Source organism: Salvelinus alpinus, chromosome 32, assembly GCF_045679555.1.
Source record: "Salvelinus alpinus chromosome 32, SLU_Salpinus.1, whole genome shotgun sequence".
Lineage (NCBI taxonomy): Eukaryota > Metazoa > Chordata > Actinopteri > Salmoniformes > Salmonidae > Salvelinus > Salvelinus alpinus.
This window is the reverse complement of record NC_092117.1, coordinates 28,900,805-28,924,270: the sequence shown is the minus strand read 5'-3', so window position 1 is coordinate 28,924,270 and position 23,466 is coordinate 28,900,805. Positions and strand designations below refer to the sequence as shown.

At 42.9% G+C, this 23,466-nt stretch overlaps 1 protein-coding gene across 2 annotated transcripts; it reads left to right on the top strand.

Annotated features, from left to right (window-relative positions):
- The first annotated feature begins 2,447 nt into the window (after positions 1–2,447).
- On the top strand, positions 2,448–23,149 carry LOC139562657 (annexin A11-like). Of its 2 annotated transcripts, none has more exons than XM_071380533.1 (15): positions 2,448–2,586; positions 5,486–5,766; positions 6,482–6,570; positions 7,093–7,437; positions 7,712–7,799; positions 10,796–10,890; positions 14,368–14,481; positions 14,842–14,932; positions 15,058–15,137; positions 15,251–15,307; positions 15,513–15,606; positions 15,797–15,892; positions 21,379–21,437; positions 21,671–21,793; positions 22,053–23,149. In XM_071380533.1, the coding sequence occupies exons 2-15, from the start codon at positions 5,496–5,498 to the stop codon at positions 22,110–22,112; spliced, it is 1,662 nt and encodes a 553-aa protein (XP_071236634.1). In that variant the 5' UTR covers positions 2,448–2,586; positions 5,486–5,495; the 3' UTR covers positions 22,113–23,149. The 2 variants fall into 2 exon arrangements, with proteins under 2 accessions (XP_071236634.1, XP_071236632.1); XM_071380531.1 differs by lacking the exon at positions 2,448–2,586 and adding an exon at positions 2,879–3,018.
- Positions 23,150–23,466: the final 317 nt, after the last annotated feature.

Below are 23,466 nucleotides of genomic sequence, written 5' to 3'. Positions count from 1 at the left end.
AGACTACCCCTGACCTAGTCTACAGAGACCTACCCATGACCTGGTCTACAGACTAACCCCTGACCTAGTCTACAGACTAACCCTGCCCTAGTCTATAGAGACTCCCCCTGACCTAATCTACAGAGACTAACCCTGACCTAGTCTACAGACTAACCCTGCCCTAGTCTATAGAGGCTCCCCTTGACCTAATCTACAGAGACTAACCCTGACCTAGTCTACAGACTAACCCTGCCCTAGTCTATAGAGGCTCCCCCTGGCCTAGTCTACAGAGACTAACCCATGACCTAGTCTACAGAAACTAACCCTGACCTAGTCTACAGAGACCCTCCCTGTCTAGTCTACAGAGACTCCCCCTGACCTAGTCTACAGAGACCTACCCATGACCTAGTCTACAGAAACTAACCCTGACCTAGTCTACAGAGACCCTCCCTGTCTAGTCTACAGAAACTAACCCTGACCTAGTCTACAGACACTAACCCTGATCTAGTCTAGACACTAACCCTGATCTAGTCTACAGACACTAACCCTGACCTAGTCTACAGACACTAACCCTGACCTAGTCTACAGACACTAACCCTGACCTAGTCTACAGACACTAACCCTGACCTAGTCTACAGACACTAACCCTGACCTAGTCTACAGACACTAACCCTGACCCTGACCTAGTCTACAGACACTAACCCTTCTAACCCTGACCTAGTCTAAAGACATTAACCCCGACCTAGTCTACAGAGACTAACCCCGATCTAGTCTACAGAGACTAACCCTGTGCTAGTCTACAGAGATTAACCCTGACCTCCTAACAAATACCAGCACATATTCACACTCCCTCTTGTGGCATCACAAGGGAATAAGGTAATAGTTATAAGACATCGCTAAAGCTGGTGGATAAATCAAGATAGTTCCCTCAGGCCTTTTACCATTGGGAGAAAAACATGTAATTTCCTTTCTGCTTAACAAGGTGGCTCTCCCTTAGACATCAATGTGATAGCAGCTGGGTCTGGTCTGCTTAGTTCACTGACTTCAATTGATCCACTGTAAATGAAATATGACTATTCCAGAGTAAATAAAATAGTTCATAATGCTGTGAATGCTGTGATGAAATTTAGGCGGGTCATTATAGGCTAGTGTGGTAATTGGCTAAAGCACATAATGATGCAACTCTGCCTATCCAATTGTACTGTTTTGTGAAAAGAACCCAAACTTGTCACACCTTCCACAAGCTTCCAATAATAGATAGGCTAAATAAAATATAGAATATTCGTTACTGTCAAATATTTCTGTGGCTAGAAGGCACAGCAAATTCTGCCCCATCTGGTCGTAGGCCTATTGAAGAACATGGTCGTATATTCATTAGTGCACATGGTAACAAAATGTTTTGCAACGAAAACAAGGATTTCTTATTGGACAAATTCAGGTAGGTCCCTCCCCTTTTCGGCCCGTTTGCTTCAGTTTGATCCTAGTGAATACCCAGCTATCCCAGCATGGCTGTCAAGTTGTTGTGGACATAGACACACCCATTGATATGTTATTAGTCAGTAGTGTAATGTACTGAAGTAAAAATACTTAACAGTACTACTTAAGTCGCTTTTTTGGATATCTGTACTTTACTTAACTATTTATATATTAGACAAATTTTACTTTTACTTCACTACATTCCTGAAGAAAATATTGTTATTTTTTACTCCATAAATATTTTCTGACAACCCAAAGTACTCATTACATTTTGAATGCTTAGCAAAACATGAAAATTGTGAAATTCATGCACTTTTCAGGAGAACACGTGGTCATCGCTTCTGCCTTATGGTCTGGCGGACTCACTAAACATAAATGCATCTTTTGTAAATAATGTCTAAGTGTTGGAGTGTGACCCTGGCTATCCGTACATTTTAAAAACAAGAAAATGGTGCCGTTTGCTTTGCTTAATTAATATAAGCAATTTGAAATGATTTATACTTTTACTTCTATTTTTGATACTTAAGTATATTTTAGCAATTTCGTGTACTTTTGATACTTAAGTATATTTAAAACCAAATACTTTTCGACTTTTACTCAAGTACTATTTTACTGGGTGACGTTAACATTTACTTGAGTAACTTTCTATTATGGTATCTGTCCTTTTATTCAAGTATGACAATTGGGTACATTTTCCACCACTGTTATTAGTAGGCCGGGTAAAGTCTAAAAGTACACCCTGTGAACAAAAATCAACAGCAATTATTGAAGACAAATGAACAGTTTCCAGTTGAATAGAAAAAAAACGTAAGCCTAAACGTGTATCTTTGTGCTAGCATAGATAACCATAGGCTATGCTCAATCGATTGCACCATATTCTCTATGACTAGGTGAATTCTGTCATCGTTTGTCACTTTTTACATAACTCGATGAGTCGCCTAACATGTCACTGTCATACGTTGGTCACTCAATAGTGCTCGAGTGTGGTGTGTCAATTACTTTATGGTGTGTGCCCATGGGTGTTTCTCAATGGAAAATATGAGTCCCACCCACCTTCCTTATATACATACAGGGGCTGTAGCTTGAAAAAGAGCTCAGCGCAGCCAGGACAAGGCGTCTAGCGAACCAAAAGTAAGTGGCAAACGAAATGCAATTTTCGGTTAAATCAAATGTGACCTAGCCTTGTAGATCAAATATTTCCAATAGCGATAGTGCGCAACTAAGTTTCTTGTAGATGTGTTATTGACACGTCGCTTTCTATAGAAATATATAATTTACTAGCGAGCCTTCTTCCTCGAAGGATATGATACGCAATAACAAAATGTCTCACAGAGAACATGATAAAAGTAGGCTAAGCGGTTAGGCCTATCGTTATAGACCTATTTGAAACTATGTTTGCGTAATTTGCCTGACAACGCGAAAGGCGGTCTTCCAGAGCTTCGGTAAATTGGCTTGTCTTCTTCCGATTAGTAGGCCTAGTGCAGAAAACCTTTACAACGCAACATTACAACTAGGAAATACCGAATTTAACGTTTAGCTGGCGCCTGAAAGTCGACCAAAAAGGTACTGATATATTTACATTTTTTACCTTGGTTCGATGTTGACTGATGCACAATATTTTGCTTCTGTCTATTTTGACAGTTGCTGTGCTGTCATTTGGTGTAGAGGCTATTCCTAAAATGTTAGTATAAGCATCGGCCTATGGCTATTCTCTCATTAATTCAATGTTGAAAATGACATTTAGAATAAGAATGTTTAACTGCCTAGAATTATTTATTTCTTCAAATATTGTGTAATAGGCCAATCATGTGGATGGAAATAAGACTTATTTTTCTTTGGGGTCTACTACATACAGCAAAAGAGTTGTTTGAACTTTTGGATTGTCCTGCCTATACACATTTGAGTCACTCGGAAGTTATTTTCAAACCATCTATTTTTGTATGAGTTCAAGGCCTCAACAGCCAACACCCATCATGTGTATTGTATTGAACACTCCCATCCCCCCAGCAAACATGGTTGGTGTACACAAGGAACCCAAATGGCTACTTACATTTATACACAGTCCTTTATAAATGTGTACCGTTCCTCACATTTTATCAATATAAAAGGTGTCACATTTCATTGTAATCTATCAAAGCGATTGTGTCAGTTGGTAGCCTAGTTCTTCAGTTAGCCTCTATTTGCCACTGATTTGAGGTTTGGTTATTATACAGTAATAGCCTTTATCGGCTTTAGTGAGTAGGCCGAGCAGGGGTCTTAGTCAAATGCTGTTTTTGTGTAGATGAGATTTCGTCAGTCACAATTTCACTCCAGTATTACACTTGCTTAACGTTAGTTGAAATCTGTAAGCCTCAGGACAATGATAGAAGGGGAAATACATTATGTTGAAATTAGTATTTTGTACATGGGTTAGATGAGAATCATTCATACGTCTTACTCTTTTCGACAGCGTGGTTGACTCCTGTTTGGACTTTGGCTTTCCCGTCAAAACAGTACGATGTATTATTTCGAAATTTGTGACGTTCGCGCACACACATTTTTTTAGGCTTGTCTACTGCCGCGTTCACGTGGTAGACGGAACTAGGAAACTCAAACATTTCCGACTTGCTAACTGGTTGTAGTTATTGGGCAACAGTAGGGATTCTTCAAGTGTTTGTCATTCAACGACAGACGACTAGTTTTCAGTTTTCCACTTGAGAAATACTGCACCAAACGTCTAAGATGTAATATTGCGTAACTAAGAACTCGTTTTTACGTCTACTGGCTACAGCGTCTCAAGAAGGACAAACAGTAATATTGCCGCTTGTTTCTCGTTTTACAAGCTAAGGTATTTTAAGGTAATATGCGAAAACAGACGTTCACTTCGTCTAGTCGAGATCTGCAAGGAGTAAACCGAATCTATGGATGGACGCCTTTAAACTGTAGTCTTATACGCATGCACAGTACATTAAATAGGGGGTTACGGTGTAATAACAGTGTAGTAAGTCTTTACATCATAAATATTATACTGTATCATCTAAAAGTGAACTTTTTGCTGAGGTGTAGTCGGTGATATAAAATGGTCTGAAACATAATTCATATTGCTCACATGTTCCCTATTCAATCTGAGAGAGAATCATATCTGTTCTACACTATACATATCTATCTGAACATTTTCTAGCCTAACCATACATCCTTCTGAACAGGCCACTGATGTAGAACTGTGTTCCTATTCAAATACAGCAGCAGTCTGTCATTCTTTCCCCTGTCCTTAAAATGCAAATTATGAGAAGGGATTGTGTACATGGAGCCATGGATTGAACAAGTTGGCATATGAAATGGGAGTATGGGTTTTTCACACTCAGCAGCATAATCACTGTCAAATAACAAGCAGTTGTACTGCCAACACCAAAAGTAACAAAAGCAAAGGAGAGTCAAGGTTGGGTCATTTGAAATGTAGTATTTCAGTGTACAGTAAGGCTTTAAATAGGTATTCTCCCATTTTAATTAATTATTTCTCAATTACTATTCAAGATACACACTGTATGTATGTCTTCTTCCAGATGGCATTTCCTTGTGCTAGATTTCAGGAAAATACTCAATTTCATGAACATAGTAGTTCCATTTCACACAGTATGACCCAACCCATAAATTGTCCATGTTAACAATTAAGCCATCAGCTTAGGGAACCCAGATTCCTTAAACCTTGGGTCATCCTGAGGAATTCAGCCTTATTTCTCCTCCACAGCTTAACTTCATTGAGGGTGGAGGGGTCCACTGTGTATATGGGCGTGTTTCTAGCTCTGTAGTTGCTATGGACACCACAACACCAACCTATGTGTTCACGCCACAATTTGAGTCATAAAACTTTGTTTTTACAACAAACAGATGCGTGGCACTAACTGTGTGTCCAACTGCCATATTGTGTATCTGTAAGGCAGGAGGTGTTCCTGTCATCATGACCTAACCAGGAACAGAAAAACTCCTGGCTTTATAAAATGCATTTACACATTAAACAGGCCTTATATTTGGATATTTTTCTTTATTTCAGACCATAAACCATGAGCTATCCAGGATACCCTCAAGCCGGTGGCTACCCACCCCAAGCCGGTGGCTACCCACCCCAAGCCGGAGGCTACCCACCCCAAGCCGGAGGCTACCCACCCCAAGCCGGAGGCTACCCACCCCAAGCCGGAGGCTACCCACCCCAAGCCGGAGGCTACCCACCTCAAGCAGGGGGTTACCCCTCTCAGGCTGGAGGTTACCCCCCTCAGGCTGGTGGCTATCCTCCACAGCCTGGAGCTGGAGGGTACCCAGCCATGCCCCCGGCAGGTAAGGCCTCAGCTCAACAGATCATGATTGGCCTAAAATATGCAGACACGTCCAGTATTTCTTACAGGTACAAGGTATATCAAATGTAATGTAATCTAAGGGAGACACAGACAGACAGAAACATAAAGACATGGTCAAGAAAAGAGGATAGGGTACTGCTGGACAGACTCAGAGACTGAGTCCTTCTGTCATCCTGTATCTCAGGGCCAGAGATCATCATGAGGTTTAGATGTAAAGTTGTGGTGCATGCGTTGTGTTTTCTAAACAACCTCTGCTGTGCTGAGAGACAACACTCACAGACCAACTAGTGTCTGACACAGTCCTCCCATTCTGTGTGCCCTGAGAATCATTACATATCTGCTGACTAGAAGCCGAGGTTAGTCACATATATTGGAAAGTGTGAACAGTTCATTGCCAGTCCTGGTGTCTCACTCCAAAGTCAATGTATTTACCTCTCTGGCCTAGCACAATCACCAGACATTTATTGAAACCTTACTATGAAATCTTAGCACTTTCTATGTTGTTTTGAAAAAAGCACTTTTTTTGGTAACAATTGATCGATTGATTGTTTAAAAGCATATACAGCCACAACATAATAGCAAAAGCAGTACATACTACATACATACTATTATAATAATAATCCTATATCAGTTTGTCAGTGATTTGCCATAAACTGTTTAGTGACATATACACCCATCTATGTCACCTGTTGCAGGTAGTTGGGGAGGTGGTGCTGGTTTCCCCACCATAGGTGTTGATAATCTGTCCAACCCTGGATTCAACGCAGGCAATCTTCCAGGCATGGTAAGTATGGCATGAAAATACATCCATCCCCCCAAATCACACAGAGAATATTCTCAACATGCCTGTACTTCATCCCCCTTCAGATCATTGCGTTAAATATTTCAGTTAGCATGAATTGCATGGCCAATATTGGAAATCACAACCCAATTATTGACTGGTAAGACTTTTATAAAAATAATCTATGTTGCAGCTTTCTTGTTAACCTTTCTTCAAAATCTCTCTTGCATGATGAAAATAATATGGCTCGTAATTAGCTAAGATACTGCTTCAAAAAATTTTATAATTTTCTGCCACCTCCTCTTTCACTGTTGTAATCCTTCAAAACGACATGTTTTGTATAATTTCTTTATGTTGCATTGTCTTTTATTTTCTTTGTAATCAAAACACAACAGCAGATGCTGTATTACCTATAATACATGATTGATCATCTGCAAAACAGCTTAGCGTGCATAATAGTTTAAACCAATCGGCATACTGTCTGTGCATATTTTTATTGGATGCCCATTTTTCTTCCAATCACAGGCCAACCAGATCTCATCATCCATGGGGGGCTTTAACCCCAACCCTGCCATATTCACCTCTGGTGGGTACCCCCAACATTCCCCCCAGCCCCCTAACCAACAGCCCCATGGCCTGTACCCACAGCCAGGTGGGCAGATGCCCCAGACTCAAGGCCCAGGCATGGGCTACCCAGGCCAGCCCATGCCTGGCTACCCACAGGCACCCTCACCCAACCCCTCCATGCCTGGTTACGGAGGAGGACCAGCGCCTAACCAGCCCATGCCAGGGTACCCTCGTGCCCCGTCGCCCAACCCGTCCATGCCAGGATATGGAGGTGGAGCCATGCCCGTCGCTCCTGCCATCAACGTAAGAGACACTGGGAAGATTTAACCCTATTGTGACAATAGTACTTCAAAAGACTATTTAGGACAGGTTTACATCCTGTTAAGTGTCCATACTTCATCCATGTGTTTCAACTTGGATATCTGAGTGTTCTGCAATAATACTGATAGTGTTTCTATAGTTTTCTGTTTCTTCTTGAGATGTCAATGATTACAGATTTGACAGGAGTTTTACTGGCAGCTAACACTGAAAGGGTAAAGCAATCTGGAAAATGCCCTCTTCTTCCCTGTTCTTCCAGAGAGGATTCCGGGGAAGCATCAAGGATTATCCAGGAGCAGACCCACTGAGAGATGTGGAGGTTCTGAGGAAAGCCATGAAGGGCTTTGGTGAGTTGGTTACATAGGCCCAGTCAAGAAACAGCCCCTTATACACTATAGGGGTCTAGTGAGTGAGTTAGACCCTCTTCAGAAACAACCCCTATACCCTTATATAGGGGTCTAGCGAGTGAGAGACTGTGTCCGAATACCCATACTAGTGTACTACATACTTAAAGTGCACACTATGTACTCCTGACTGGCTTGAGTAGGTGGGGCAGGGCTGAGTGCAGGTGCATTTTCCAAATTCAATGGACATGTCTCGTATTAACCAGCCAATTTCCAATTCAATTAATTTCTCTAAACTCTGAATATAATATGAATTGAGTTATAGGCCTACTCAGGCTGGTTATAGGCAGACTATCACATTCTACCTAATGGAGTTATAGGCCTACTCAGGCTGGTTATAGTCAGACTATCACATTCTACCTAATGGAGTTATAGGTCTACTCAGGCTGGTTATAGGCAAACTATCACATTCTACCTAATGGAGTTATAGGCCTACTCAGGCTGGTTATAGTCAGACTATCACATTCTACCTAATGGAGTTATAGGCCTACTCAGGCTGGTTATAGTCAGACTATCACATTCTACCTAATGGAATTATAGGCCTACTCAGGCTGGTTATAGTCAGACTATCACATTCACGCTATACTGTAGCCCATATAGCCAATCTATGCTATTTAAAAAGGACTAAAGACAGAAACAGATAATTTGGTTCCATTTCAACATATTTATTAGTTAATAGTCAGAATCTACCACATACCCAAAACTGATTTGTGAAGTTGCTGGAGGCAAAATGCAAAACTGGAGAAACAGGAAAAAGTTATCTATTCGTAAAACCAAAGTGCTGTAACATATATAAATGACATCAAATAGCCTAGTACACACCAAAACTTGTCAAATGTTCTAATCAATAGACTATTGCACAGGAAACGTGGACAGTCGGGTGCATCGCAAATTCTGAACCGCTGGACAGCAACATAACAAACAAAAGCACTGATCATAGGGAAGGAGATCAGAATGACTGCTAAGGCTTGATCCATAAATTAAATAATTAAAGGTTCAATATGCAGAAATCTCTCCGCCATTTCCTGGTTGCTAAAATTAAAATAATTTCGCCTAATTTCAGTTTATGTTACAAAACAAGCACTCAGAGTGTAGAGAATCATTGTACCATCTAAACCGCTGTGAAATATATTTTCCATAACCAAAAATATTGTATTTTCAGCTGTTTGAAGCTGGTGTACCAAACCGAAAGTAAAAGACGCAAAAATGAAACTTAAGAAACCGCTTCTTAGACTTTCTTTCAATGCGAAAGACAGATCTATAACTCACATTTCTATGTTAATTTGATTGGGTCGCCCAAAAACAAATCAAAAAGCCCTGATTAACATGACATCAATAATGCAGCCACATCCCGAATCCCGTGTCGACACATTCAGAAATCAAAAGATGGTTTTGTATTTAGTTTAAAAGCTCTGACAAAAACCAAGAGAACAAAAAAAAAATTTAAAATACTTCTGTTTTCATAGATGTAGCCTACGATGCAATACTTGTGATCATTTTAAGAAGAACAAAAACTACATAGCTTACATTTGAACAAAACCTCAGAACCTTCGCTATTCGGCATCTTCCCAATTAACCTTTTAATGCAATGGTCTAAATCAGCGTCACTCAGTGTTTCTTGGTAGTCTTAAACAAATCTACTTTGAAACAAAAGTGTACACCTCACACACGTGGTTATGGGCCCGGAAGACACATTTCAGTTGAATGCATTCAGTTGTACAACTGACTAGGTATCCCTTTCCCTTTCCATGTCAGACATAGAGATGTATTACATTTTGAGTTTGCATCCCAATGTTACACTATAAACTGTACATCACAGAAGGGTGATTTGGTCATTCCACTGCAGGAACGGGTTTTAAGTAGCCTAGTTAGTTGTTTGGCCACTTGTAGAGAACTAGGGCCTATCACACGCAGCCCACCTCTTCCAATGCATTGTGGAATAGTGTGCATTGAATTTTACTTGATGAAGCTCCGAAATTAGTATACCATCCTGGCATTTAGGGATCCTGAGTGGCGCAGCTGTCTAAGGCACTGCATCGCAGTGCTAGAGCCGTCACTACAGACCCGGCTTAGATCCCGGGCTGTATCACAACCGGCCGTGATCGGAAGTCCCATAGGGCGGCGCACAATTGGCCCAGCATTGTCTGCGTTAGGAGAGGGTTTTGCCGGGGGGATTTACTTGGCTCATCAGCGTATGCCGTCATTGTAAATAATAATTTGTTCTTAACTGATTTGCCTAGTTAAATAAAGGTTAAGTAAAATAAATACATTTAAACCATACTCGATTTTCAAAAATGAACTTACTATAAAACGTTCTATTTTCTCATAGTGAGAATGGGCAATGCGCGATTGCGTTGTTTCGCATTATTGGTTGATTTCGGGAGCACATCCCCATATCTGATTATCAACTGTAGTCAAAGCAGAAATTACTATGACATCTGGGCATTTAAAGTATACTCAAATTTTTGAAATACATACTATAAAACAATTTATTTTGCATACTCAAACAGCCTACTATTTAGGACGCAAGTATGGGTATTCGGACACGGCCAGTTAGACCCCATTCAGAAACAACCCCTAGCCCCTTATATAGGGGTCTAGTGAGTGAGTTAGACCCAGTCTAATATTGGAACCAGAAACAAAAATTGCATGCGTAATGGCCAGCTGTTAGAATAGGCCCTGTCCTGAAACAACCCCTTGCCAGTCCCATATACAATACACAGTGTAGATTTGAACAGTTTGCATAGGTATAATCAACACTAGCAGTTATGTTGTCTTCTATTAATGATCATCGATCTTTGAATGACTTAATTATGTATTACCAGGACCTGGTAATGTTGTTTGCTCAGCTACACTACTAAAAAATGATGTTCTAAATCCACCAAGGGAAATGGATGGGCTGTTTGAATATGTGTTCTGACAGTGGACTTGTCCTACAGGTACTGATGAACAGGCCATCATAGACCTGCTAGGAAGTCGCTCCAACAGACAGCGTGTTCCCATGCTCATGGCCTTCAAAACCTCCTACGGAAAGGTAGCTAATACAGTCATATTGACATTATACTATATTATACTATGTAAGTACAATATACATTTTCTTATAGCTTATTTCTTAGTATAGAAAGACAATACAGTGATTATGACCATACATTGTTTCTTATAATTTCTTCTGAAAGGAATAGGCACGACTCTCACTCCCATTTAAACACTTGATACCTTATTTATCTAATTAAGTTTTTAGGGAACAATGAAATAAGTGTTACAGCGTCATAAAATGGTCTGAATATGTTGCCCTGAAGTGAGAGTCCTGAAGTGTGTATTCTCTAGTGTGTGCCACTGATATCTAAACAGCAGCTGTTGGTTCTGCCAGTAAACGACTCGCTGAGGGATCTGATTCTTTATTAGCTACAGCCATACCCAGAACACGCATGGTACATACCCAGAACACGCATGGTACATACCCAGAACACGCATGGTACATACCCAGAACACGCATGGTACATACCCAGAACACGCATGGTACATACCCAGAACACGCATGGCACATACCCAGAACACACTTGGTACATACCCAGAACACGCATGGCACATACCCAGAACACGCATGGCACATACCCAGAACACGCATGGCACATACCCAGAACACGCATGGCACATACCCAGAACACGCATGGCACATACCCAGAACACGCATGGCACATACCCAGAACACGCATGGCACATACCCAGAACACGCATGGCACATACCCAGAACACGCATGGTACATACCCAGAACACGCATGGTACATACCCAGAACACGCATGGTACATACCCAGAACACGCATGGTACATACCCAGAACACGCATGGTACATACCCAGAACACGCATGGTACATACCCAGAACACGCATGGTACATACCCAGAACACGCATGGCACAGCAGTTGACACAGATGGCACAGCAGTTGACACAGATGGCACAGCAGTTGAACACGCATGGCACAGCAGTTGAACACGCATGGCACAGCAGTTGACACAGATGGCACAGCAGTTGAACACGCATGGCACAGCAGTTGAACACAGATGGCACAGCAGTTGAACACAGATGGCACAGCAGTTGACACAGATGGCACAGCAGTTGACACAGATGGCACAGCAGTTGAACACAGATGGCACAGCAGTTGACACAGATGGCACAGCAGTTGACACAGATGGCACAGCAGTTGACACAGATGGCACAGCAGTTGACACAGATGGCACAGCAGTTGACACAGATGGCACAGCAGTTGACACAGATGGCACAGCAGTTGACACAGATGGCACAGCAGTTGAACACGCATGGCACAGCAGTTGAACACAGATGGCACAGCAGTTGAACACAGATGGCACAGCAGTTGACACAGATGGCACAGCAGTTGATACAGATGGCACAGCAGTTGAACACAGATGCCATCAGCAGTTGAACACAGATGGCACAGCAGTTGAACACAGATGGCACAGCAGTTGAACACACATGGCACAGCAGTTGAACACAGATGGCACAGCAGTTGACACAGATGGCACAGCAGTTGAACACAGATGGCACAGCAGTTGAACACAGATGGCACAGATGGCACAGCAGTTGACACAGATGGCACAGCAGTTGAACACAGATGCCATCAGCAGTTGAACACAGATGCCATCAGCAGTTGAACACAGATGGCACAGCAGTTGAACACAGATGGCACAGCAGTTGAACACACATGGCACAGCAGTTGACACAGATGGCACAGCAGTTGAACACAGATGGCACAGCAGTTGAACACAGATGGCACAGCAGTTGAACACACATGGCACAGCAGTTGAACACAGATGGCACAGCAGTTGACACAGATGGCACAGCAGTTGAACACAGATGGCACAGCAGTTGAACACAGATGGCACAGCAGTTGACACAGATGGCACAGCAGTTGACACAGATGGCACAGCAGTTGAACACAGATGCCATCAGCAGTTGAACACAGATGCCATCAGCAGTTGAACACAGATGCCATCAGCAGTTGAACACAGATGGCACAGCAGTTGAACACAGATGGCACAGCAGTTGAACGCACATGGCACAGCAGTTGACACAGATGGCACAGCAGTTGAACACACATGGCACAGCAGTTGAACACACATGGCACAGCAGTTGAACACAGATGGCACAGCAGTTGAACACAGATGCCATCAGCACTTGAAGTGGACTGAAATAAGTACCTCTATTCATTTGACCTCTCTAACACTGTTCCTGGACAGCCACCCTCCTGGAAATTGTAACTCCAACCCTGTTCCTAGAGAGCCAGCCTCCTGGTGGTTTTCACTCCAACCCTGTTCCTAGAGAGCCACCCTTCAGCTTATCAAGCAGCTAATTATTATAATCAGTTGTGCTAGATTAGAGTTGGAGATTAAACCTACAGAACGGTAGCTCTACAGGAACAGGGTTGGAGGTTAAACCTACAGAAGGGTAGCTCTCCAGGAACAGGGTTGGAGGTTAAACTTACAGAACAGTAGCTCTCCAGGAACAGGGTTGGAGATTAAACCTACAGAATGGTAGTTCTCCAGGAACAGGGTTGGAGGTTAAACCTACAGAATGGTAGTTCTCCAGGAACAGGGTTGGAGGTTAAACCTACAGAACGGTAGCTCTCCAGGAACAGGGTTGGAGGTTAAACCTACAGAATGGTAGTTCTCCAGGAACAGGGTTGGAGGTTAAACCTACAGAACGGTAGCTCTCCAGGAACAGGGTTGGAGGTTAAACCTACAGAATGGTAGTTCTCCAGGAACAGGGTTGGAGGTTAAACCTACAGAACGGTAGCTCTCCAGGAACAGGGTTGGAGGTTAAACCTACAGAATGGTAGTTCTCCAGGAACAGGGTTGGAGGTTAAACCTACAGAACGGTAGCTCTCCAGGAACAGGGTTGGAGGTTAAACCTACAGAATGGTAGTTCTACAGGAACAGGGTTGGAGGTTAAACCTACAGAACAGTAGCTCTCCAGGAACAGGGTTGGAGGTTAAACCTACAGAACGGTAGCTCTCTAAGAACAGGGTTGGAGGTTAAACCTACAGAAAGGTAGCTCTCTAAGAACAGGGTTGGAGGTTAAACCTACAGAACGGTAGCTCTCTAAGAACAGGGTTGGAGGTTAAACCTACAGAAAGGTAGTTCTCTAGGAACAGGGTTGGAGATTAAACCTACAGAATGGTAGCTCTCTAAGAACAGGGTTGGAGGTTAAACCTACAGAAAGGTAGTTCTCTAGGAACAGGGTTGGAGTTAAAACCTACAGAACGGTAGCTCTCCAGGAACAGGGTTGGAGAACCCTGCACTATACTATATAGACTTACTGCCAATATTCTAAAAGAGGTGCCAGTCCTCAAGCAGTACAGAAAATTACGGTGTCTGTATTCAAGACAGAAAATTCAAGGTGCTTGTTCGCTGTATTGCTGAGCACCAGCCCAACTCAAAGACTGCTTGGATAGCATTGAATTATACCAAGCTTGTATCCCCTTACCTTCCCAGGATCTGGTTAAGGATCTTAAGTCCGAGCTGTCAGGGAACTTTGAGAAGCTGGTGCTGACCATGTTGAAGACTCCATCCCAGCTTGATGCATACGAACTGAAGGAGGCCATTAAGGTTTGTGAAAGGGTTTTTATAATCACTGACAGATTCCCTCTTCTTAACATATGTGTGTGTGTGTGTGTGTTTGTGTGTGTGTGTGTGTGTGTGTGTGTGTGTGTGTGTGTGTGTGTGTGTGTGTGTGTGTGTGTGTGTGTGTGTGTGTGTGTGTGTGTGTGTGTGTGTGTGTGTGTGTGTGTGTGTGTGTGTGTGCGTGCGTGCGTGTGCATGTAAACGAGTAATGTTTTGTTTTGTGTTATTTTTGTGTTATTAACTAGCTAAACTAACTTAAAGAACAGAGAAAGACAAATCATACTTGGTATATAATAATATCCCTGTTATAACCTCCCAGCCATTCTCTGCTGTATGTTCTGACAGGGCGCAGGGACAGACGAGGCCTGTCTGATAGAGATCCTGTCCTCTCGCTCCAATGCAGAGATCAGAGAGCTCAACCAGGTCTACAAGACAGGTGAGTTACATACAAACACTGTTCAGGGAGACAATGTTAACAAGGAAGTTGTATATTTCCTTTCAGAAACACACCACGCCTCGGTTGTATTGGATTGTGGAAGTGGACTGTGTGTGTTATTTCAGAGTATAAGAAGTCTCTGGAAGATGCCATCAGTGGGGACACCTCAGGACATTTCCGTAGACTCCTCATCTCTCTGGCCCAGGTACAGCCCATGGCCCATAGATATAGAATAGTGTATACATTCTAAATACATATACATATAGGAACAGTACATATAGATGGATGATTCATTATGTGTTGTGTTTGTGCTCTCAGGGTAATCGAGATGAAAGAGAGACGGTGGACATCTCTGTAGCTAAACAAGATGCTCAGGTACCGTATATTGCCATTTCTTATCTATTACGACCGTGTGACGTCTAATCTACATACTGTAGTATGTCTTCAGCATACGTCGGGCCATGAGTTTTTCATGACCACGTGATTTGAGCAGGAAAAACTCTGGACTCTACACAACATATTAGAAATCTCTACCTACTCATTGAAAGATGCCTGTGTGTATTGTGTGCCCTCTGTCCAGGCACTGTATGCTGCTGGGGAGAACAAGGTGGGAACTGATGAGTCCAAGTTCAACGCCATCCTGTGTTCTAGGAGCAAACCCCACCTCAGAGCAGGTAACTACAGGGGAGAGGAATGGTACTGTGACGACAGAAGTTAAATATCTATGAAATATAAATTAAATGTATATAAAATATCAATTTAATGTATATGAAATATCAGTCCTCTGGTGCTCTCCGCTCACCTTGACTCGTAGCTAGAACTTTTGCCGCTACCTTATCCGTGTGTGCGTGTGTGTGTGTGTAGTGTTCCATGAGTACCAGCAGATGTGTGGCAGAGACCTAGAGAAGAGCATCGACAGAGAAATGTCTGGAGACCTGGAGAGTGGAATGGTGGCCGTGGGTAAGGGGAAACCTTTTGGTTAATACACACACATGCACTGCCATGCCTATACAGGTCTATCCAGTGTCACACCTACACGTTTCTACACATGCACACACTAACACTACGTAGCACCCAAAACAATGCGCACCACCCACCCACACAACTATGTCTTACTATACCTGTGAGGACTTTTTGTGGAGCAACAATTGATTCCCATTCAAAATCATATTTTCGGGCCTCCCGAGTTGGGCAGCGGTCTGAGGCATTGCATCGCAGTGATAGAGGCGTCACTACAGACCCGGGTTTGATCCCAGGCTGTATCACAACCGGCCATGATCGGGAGTCCCATAGAGCACCGCACAATTGGCCCAGCTTTGTCCGGGTTAGGGGAGGGTTTGGCCGGGGGGGCTTTACTTGGCTCTTCGCACTCTAGCGACTCCTTGTGGTGTGCCGGACACAGGCGGACCTCGGGCGGCAGGCGGACCTCGGGCATCAGGTGAAGGGTGTTTCCTCCGACACATTGGTGCAGCTGGCTTCCGGGTTAAGCGAGCGGGTCTTTAAGAAGTGCGGTTTGGCGGGTCATGTTTCGGAGGACGCATGACTCGACCTTCGCCTCCTGAGCCCATTTGGGAGTTCCAGCGATGAGACAAGATCGAGAAAAAGGGGGTAAAATATAAATAATAATAATAATTTCCTAACCCTTACCGTAACCCCGAAGCCTAAAATTGCCTTTTTACAAGTGAGGACTGGCACCAATTGTGCAAGTTCTCCCACTTAAAAAGATGAGAGGCCTGTAATTTTCATCATAGGTACACTTCAACTATGACAGACAAAATGAGAGAAAAAAATCCATTGCCAACAAAGGTTATATAACAAAGTATTGAGATAAACTTTTGTTATTGACCAAATACTTATTTTCCACCATAATTTGCAAATAAATTCATTAAAAATCCTACAATGTGATTTTCTGGATTTTTTTTCTCATTTTGTCTGTCATAGTTGAAGTGTACCTATGATGAAAATTACAGGCCTCTCTCATCTTTTTAAGTGGGAGAACTTGCACAATTGGTGGCTGACTAAATACTTTTTTGCCCCACTGTATATACAGGGCGTACCGGTACAGAGTCAATGTGCGTGGGAACCAGTTAGTCGAGGTAATTGAGGTAATATGTACATGTAGGTAGAGTTATTAAAGTGACTATGCATAGATAATAACAGAGTAGCAGCGGCGTAAAAGAGGAGGTGGGGGAGTGGGGTGGGGTGGGCAATGCAAATAGTATCGGTGGCCATTTGATTAGATGTTCAGGAGTCTTATGGCTTGGGGGTAGAAGCTGTTTAGAAGCCTCTTGGACCTAGACTTGGCGCTCCGGTACCACTTGCCGTGCGGTGGCAGAGAAAACAGTCTATGACTTGGGTGGCTGGAGTCTTTGACAATTTTTAGGGCCTTCCTCTGACACTGTCTGGTATAGAGGTCCTGGATGGCAGGAAACTTGGGCCCAGTGATGTACTGGGCCGTTCGCACTACCCTCTGTAGTGCCTTGCGGTCGGAGGCTGAGCTGTTGCCATACCAGGCAGTGATGGAACCAGTCAGGATGCTCTCGATGGTGCAGCTGTGAACCTTTTGAGGATCTGAGGACCCATGCCAAATCTTTTCAGTCTCCTGAGGGGGAATAGGTTTTGTTGTGCCCTCTTCATGACTGTCTTCGTGTGCTTGGACAATGTTAGTTTGTTGGTGATGTGGACACCAAGGATCTTGAAGCTCTCAACCTGCGCCACTACAGCCCCATCGATGAGAATCTCCTTTTCTTGTAGTCCACAATCATCTCCTTTGTCTTGATCACGTTGAGGGAGAGGTTGTTGTCCTGGCACCACACGGCCAGGTCTCTGACCTCCTCCCGATAGGCTGTCTCGTCGTTGTCGGTGATCAGGCCTACCACTGTTGTGTCATCGGCAAACTTAATGATGGTGTTGGAGTTGTGCCAGGCCGTGCAGGAGGGGACTGAGCACACACCCCTGAGGGGCCCCTGTGTTGAGGGTCAGCGTGGCGGATGTGTTGTTACCTACCCTTACCACCAGGGGTGGCCTGTCAGGAAGTCCAGGATCCATTTGCAGAGGGAGGTGTTTAGTCCCAGGGTCCTTAGCTTAGTGACGAGCTTTGAGGGCACTATGGTGTTGAATGCTGAGTTGTAGTCAATAAATAGCATTCTCACATAGGTGTTGTTTTTGTCCAGGTGGGAAAGGGCAGTATGGAGTGCAATAGAGATTGCATCATCTGTGGATCTGTTGGGGCGGTATGCAACTTGGAGTGGGTCTAGGGTTTCTGGGATAATAGTGTTGATGTGAGCTATGACCAGCCTTTTAAAGCATTTCATGGCTACAGACGTGAGTGCTACGGGTCAGTAGTCATTTAGGCAGATTACCTTAGTGTTCTTGGGCACAGGGACTATGGTGGTCTGCTTAAAACATGTTGGTATTACAGACTCGGACAAGGAGAGGTTGAAAATGTCAGTGAAGACACCTGCCAGTTGGTCATCGTATGCTCACATCCTGGTAATCCGTTTGGCCCTGCGTCCTTGTGAATGTTGACCTGTTTAAAGGTCTTACTCACATCGGCTGTGGAGAGTGTGATCACACAGTCGTCCGGAACAGCTGGTGCTCTCATGCATGTTTCAGAGTTATTTGCATCAAAGCGAGCATATAAGTAGTTTAGCTTGTCTGGTAGGCTTGTGTCACTGGGCAGCTCTCGGCTGTGCTTCCCTTTGTAGTCTGTAATGGTTTGCAAGCCCTGCCACATCCGACGAGCGTCGGAGCCAGTGTAGTATGATCTGATCTTAGTCCTGTATTGACGCTTTGCCTGTTTGATGGTTCGTCGGAGGGCATAGCGGGATTTCTTATATGCTTCCGAGTTAGAGTCCCGCTCCCTGAAAGCGGCATCTCTAGCCTTTAGCTCAGTCCGGATGTTGTCTGTAATCCATGGCTTCTGGTGGGGTATGTACGTACGGTCACTGTGGGGATGACGTCATCGATGCACTTATTGATGAAGCACATGACTGATGTGGTGTACTCCTCAATGCCATTAATATTTTATTGACCGAGTCACTGGTGCTTCCTGCTTTAATTTTTGCTTGTAAGCAGGAATCAGGAGGATAGAATTATAGTCAGATTTGCCAAATGGAGAGCGAGGGAGAGCTTTGTACGCATCTCTGTGTGTGGAGTAAAGGTGGTCTAGAGTTTTTTCCCCTCTAGTTGCACATTTAACATGCTGATAGAAATTTGGTAAAACGGATTTAAGTTTCCCTGGATTAAAGTCCCCGGCCACTAGAAGCGCCGCCTCTGGATGAGCGTTTTCCTGTTTGCTTATGGCGGAATACAGCTCATTGAGTGCGGCCTTAGTGCCAGCATCAGTCTGTGGTGGTATGTTGACAGCTACGAAAAATACAGATGAGGACTCTCTAGGTAGATAGTGTGGTCTACAGCTTATCATGAGATACTTTACCTCAGGCGAGCAAAACCTCGAGACTTCCTTAGATATCGTGCACCAGCTGTTGTTTACAAATATACATAGTCTGCCACCCCTTGTCTTACCATACGCCGCTGTTCTATCCTGCCGGTACAGCATATAACCAGCCAGCTGTATGTTGATAATGTCGTCGTTCAGCCTCAACTCCGTGAAGCATAAGATATTACAGTTTTTAATGTCCCGTTGGTAGTTTAATCTTCCTTCTAGGTCTTCAATTTAATTTTCCAATGATTGCATGTTAGCTAGTAGAACGGAAGGTAATGGGGGATTATTCGATTGCCTACGGATTCTCAGAAGCCAGCCCGACCTCCGTCCTCTTTTTCTCTGTCTTCTCTTCACGCAAATGACGGGGATTTGGGCCTGTTCCCGGGAAAGCAGTATGTCCTTCACGTCGGGCTCGTTGGACTCGTTAGACTCGTTAAAGCAAAAAAAAGCTTCTGCCAGTTCATGGTGAGTAATCGCTGTTCTGATGTCCAGAAGTTATTTTCGGTCATAAGAGACGGCAGCAGCAACATTATGTACAGAATAATTTTTAAAATAACGCATTTTTTTTTAAACAAAAAAACACATTTGGTTAGGAGCACGTAACACGTCAGCCATCTTCTACGGTGCCATGATACATGTCTCAATGTAATCAAGGTATGAAATTATTGTATTTGAAAATTATCTATTTTTGGCCTTAGTTGTGGTAAATTTGCAGTGTACAAATTCTTATAATTATGTTCCGGCCCCCCGACCATCGTCTCTGACAAAAATCGTCCCGCAGCTGAATCTAGTTGCCTACCCCTACCTTAAGACACTGCATCTAAGTGCAAGAGGCGTCACTGCAGTACCTGGTTCGAATCCAGGCTGCATCACATCCGGCCGTGATTGGGAGTCCCATAGGGCGGCGTACAATTGGCCCAACGTCGTCCGGGTTTGGCCGGTGTAAATAAGAATTTGTTCTTAACTGACTTGCCTAGATAAATAAAGGTTACAAAATAAACATTTAAAAAAAGATTCATGCATATGTTTAAATTATATTATGTAAGTTAAACATAAAAATATATAAAAACTGTTTTATTAAAGTATATATTTTTTACAGATTACTAACATTACTGCCCCCACTACAAGAATGAAATACTTAAATACATGCAATTTTGTCCTTGAAACATTTAATTGAAATACTGTAGAATTCCATTCATTCCTATGGAGGACTGCTCCTACTGTGGAGTGACAATATGGCCGACCAGTGGCTTCAAAGCCTCTCAATGGTCAATACATAGCATCAGCAATCCAGGGTTTATATACATCATTGGTTAACACCCATAACTTTCTCATTGTTATTGTTGAAATATGTTATAGAAGATGCTTTAACAATGTGTTGCCACACTGTTGCTGCCTGAATTAGTAATTGTTGTTGTGTTTTTCCCCACTTGGCTATCATTGCTCAGGTTAATGGTACAGTAACATGCTTTTAGATTCATTTGACTGGATGACATTGTTATCTGACTGTGTATCAAGAGAATATCTCAACCTTACACCCTTGTGATGATGTGGTGTGGCGTGTTGTGTGCTTCTTCCATCACGCATGTTCGTCCATATAGAAGTAATGTTGATGTGATGTTTGAAAATGTATTTCACCGCTCAAACTACAGTCATATTTTCTCTGTTTTCTTCAACTCTCAAGTTCAGGTTTCAGATAGGACTTTATATACAATATTTTCAGTTGAATCCCTTCCTATCATTTTAAACAGTTTTGTTTGTTTGAGAGTTTCCCTCCCCTCGGATCTGTTTGTGCTCTTGCCAGTTCCATTGCTTTCATCGTCAACCCAAACGTTAGCCATGACAATGACTGACAAGGAGTTGGCATGCTAGCACTAACAGACTGGGAATCGGGCTATGTTATCAGTCCCTCCCTCCATATAGCTGGGGTTGGTCTAAGGTTTAGTAGGTGATCAGTACATGCTGGGCATTCTAACCCTCTGCTCTCTCCGTGTTCCAGTCAAGTGTATTAAGAACACACCTGCCTACTTTGCAGAGAGACTCTACAAGTCCATGAAGGTAAGACACGCTCCCTTGCGGTCTGCCTGTCTGGGCTGATAGCAACATACTGTACATACACACAGTACAACAGAAATGTTCACGACTGATAAGTGCACATTGTTTAAGTTCATTACATTTCTACTTTCCCAGTTACAATGAAATTACATTGTTATTACTGTAATTGCTTCTGATAATTGTACTCTTCAAATAAGTGCTTAGGTCCAGCCTGACCTGTGTGTTCGTGTTCTCAGGGGGCCGGGACCAAAGACAAAACCCTGATTCGGATCATGGTGACACGTTCTGAGGTGGACATGCTGGATATCCGTCAGGAATACGTCAAGAACTACGGCAAGTCGCTCTACACAGACATCTCTGTAAGTATCTCTCCTCATCACCGCACACACACACACACACACACACACACACACACACACACACACACACACACACACACACACACACACACACACACACACACACACACACACACACACACACACACACATACACACACATACACACACACAAACCTCCAACAATGCTACTGTTATAGAGCAGGTTGGGTTTTCTAGCATGATGTTCTGGACTAGTTTGTTGATGTGTTTGTGTTGTTGTTGTTGTTGTCTATGACAGGGAGACACCTCAGGGGACTATAAGAAACTGCTGTTAAAGCTGTGTGGAGGGAGCGACTAGAGGGACCATGTCAGCTCTCTACGGGATCTCCTCCACACTATATCCATTTACTGACTGGCCTATAATATAATCATTATCATAATATATGCCATTCTGCCAATCTGTCTGACTGTCTGTCTATGCATGCACCACAATCAGCAGTTCTGCATGCCATGCCATCCATTTTTTCAATGCAACTGTTGTCACATGTTATGATATGAGAACATCATGTCCTAAAGCTGTTCCTTTTCTATATTTTTATGAGCAACAAAGTATATATTTTTCAATAAGTTTTCCTTTGATTGGTGTTATATCTTAGTCGATCAAAATGCCCTTAAAGGTACAATGTGCAACATTGATTAGATTTGGAATTTAAATCAATATATATATATTTTTTAAAGATATATTTTATTTTAACCAGCCTGTGCCAATATTTTGCGTATCTAATTGTACAAGTTAATTCAGTACTAATTGATTTAGCTGAGCAATTTTGAATACGTTACTCTGATAAGAATAATTAGCAGCTAAAATACCAAAGTGGTCAGTTTATATTTAAGCAATAATGCCTGAGTGGGTGTGGTATATGGCCAATATACCACGGCTAAGGGATGTTGTTAAGCAGTACCTGGATACAGCCCTTGGTATATTGTCCATATACCACAAACCCCTGAGGTGTCTTATTGCTATTATAAACTGGTTACCAACGTAATTAGAGCAGTGAAAATAAATGTTTTGTCATACCCGTGGTATACGGTCTGATATACCACGTCTGTCAGCCAATCTGCATTCAGGGCTTGAACCGCCCAGTTTATAATTGTGTTTATATGGTGTGTGTACACTATCACTGTTGTTTACTTTCCTTTACACTCACTCATGTGTTTTCTGCTGTTTGCTACAAGCGCAAGTTTCAAGTTCTTAATGGTGCACAAGTACAGTGAAATGTATTTTTCTTTGAGCATATCTGTCAATATAACTCCAAACGTAAACCTCATTGCATCACAATTCAGTAACGGTGCTCTGATGATGACTATATCTGAAAATAAATGTTGAGAAACACGGCTGTTGTTTCCCCTAGTAATTCCATCCATGCTAATGTTGTGTTGCGTCATACTGTGTTTAGTCTTGAGGCAAGAAAGAGTACTATTTCCTGTTTCTGCTACTGTCATGACCCCAGCCCCCTGACATTTTCAAACAATGGCTAGTAAGTAGCTAGCAGGCTTACTTAATTTTACACTGAGTATACAAAAAATTAAGAACACCTGCTCTTTCCATGACATAGACTAACCAGGTGAATCCAGGTGAAAGCTATGATCCCTTATTGATGTCACTTGTTAAATCCACTTCAATCAGTGGCGATGAAGGGGAGGAGACAGGT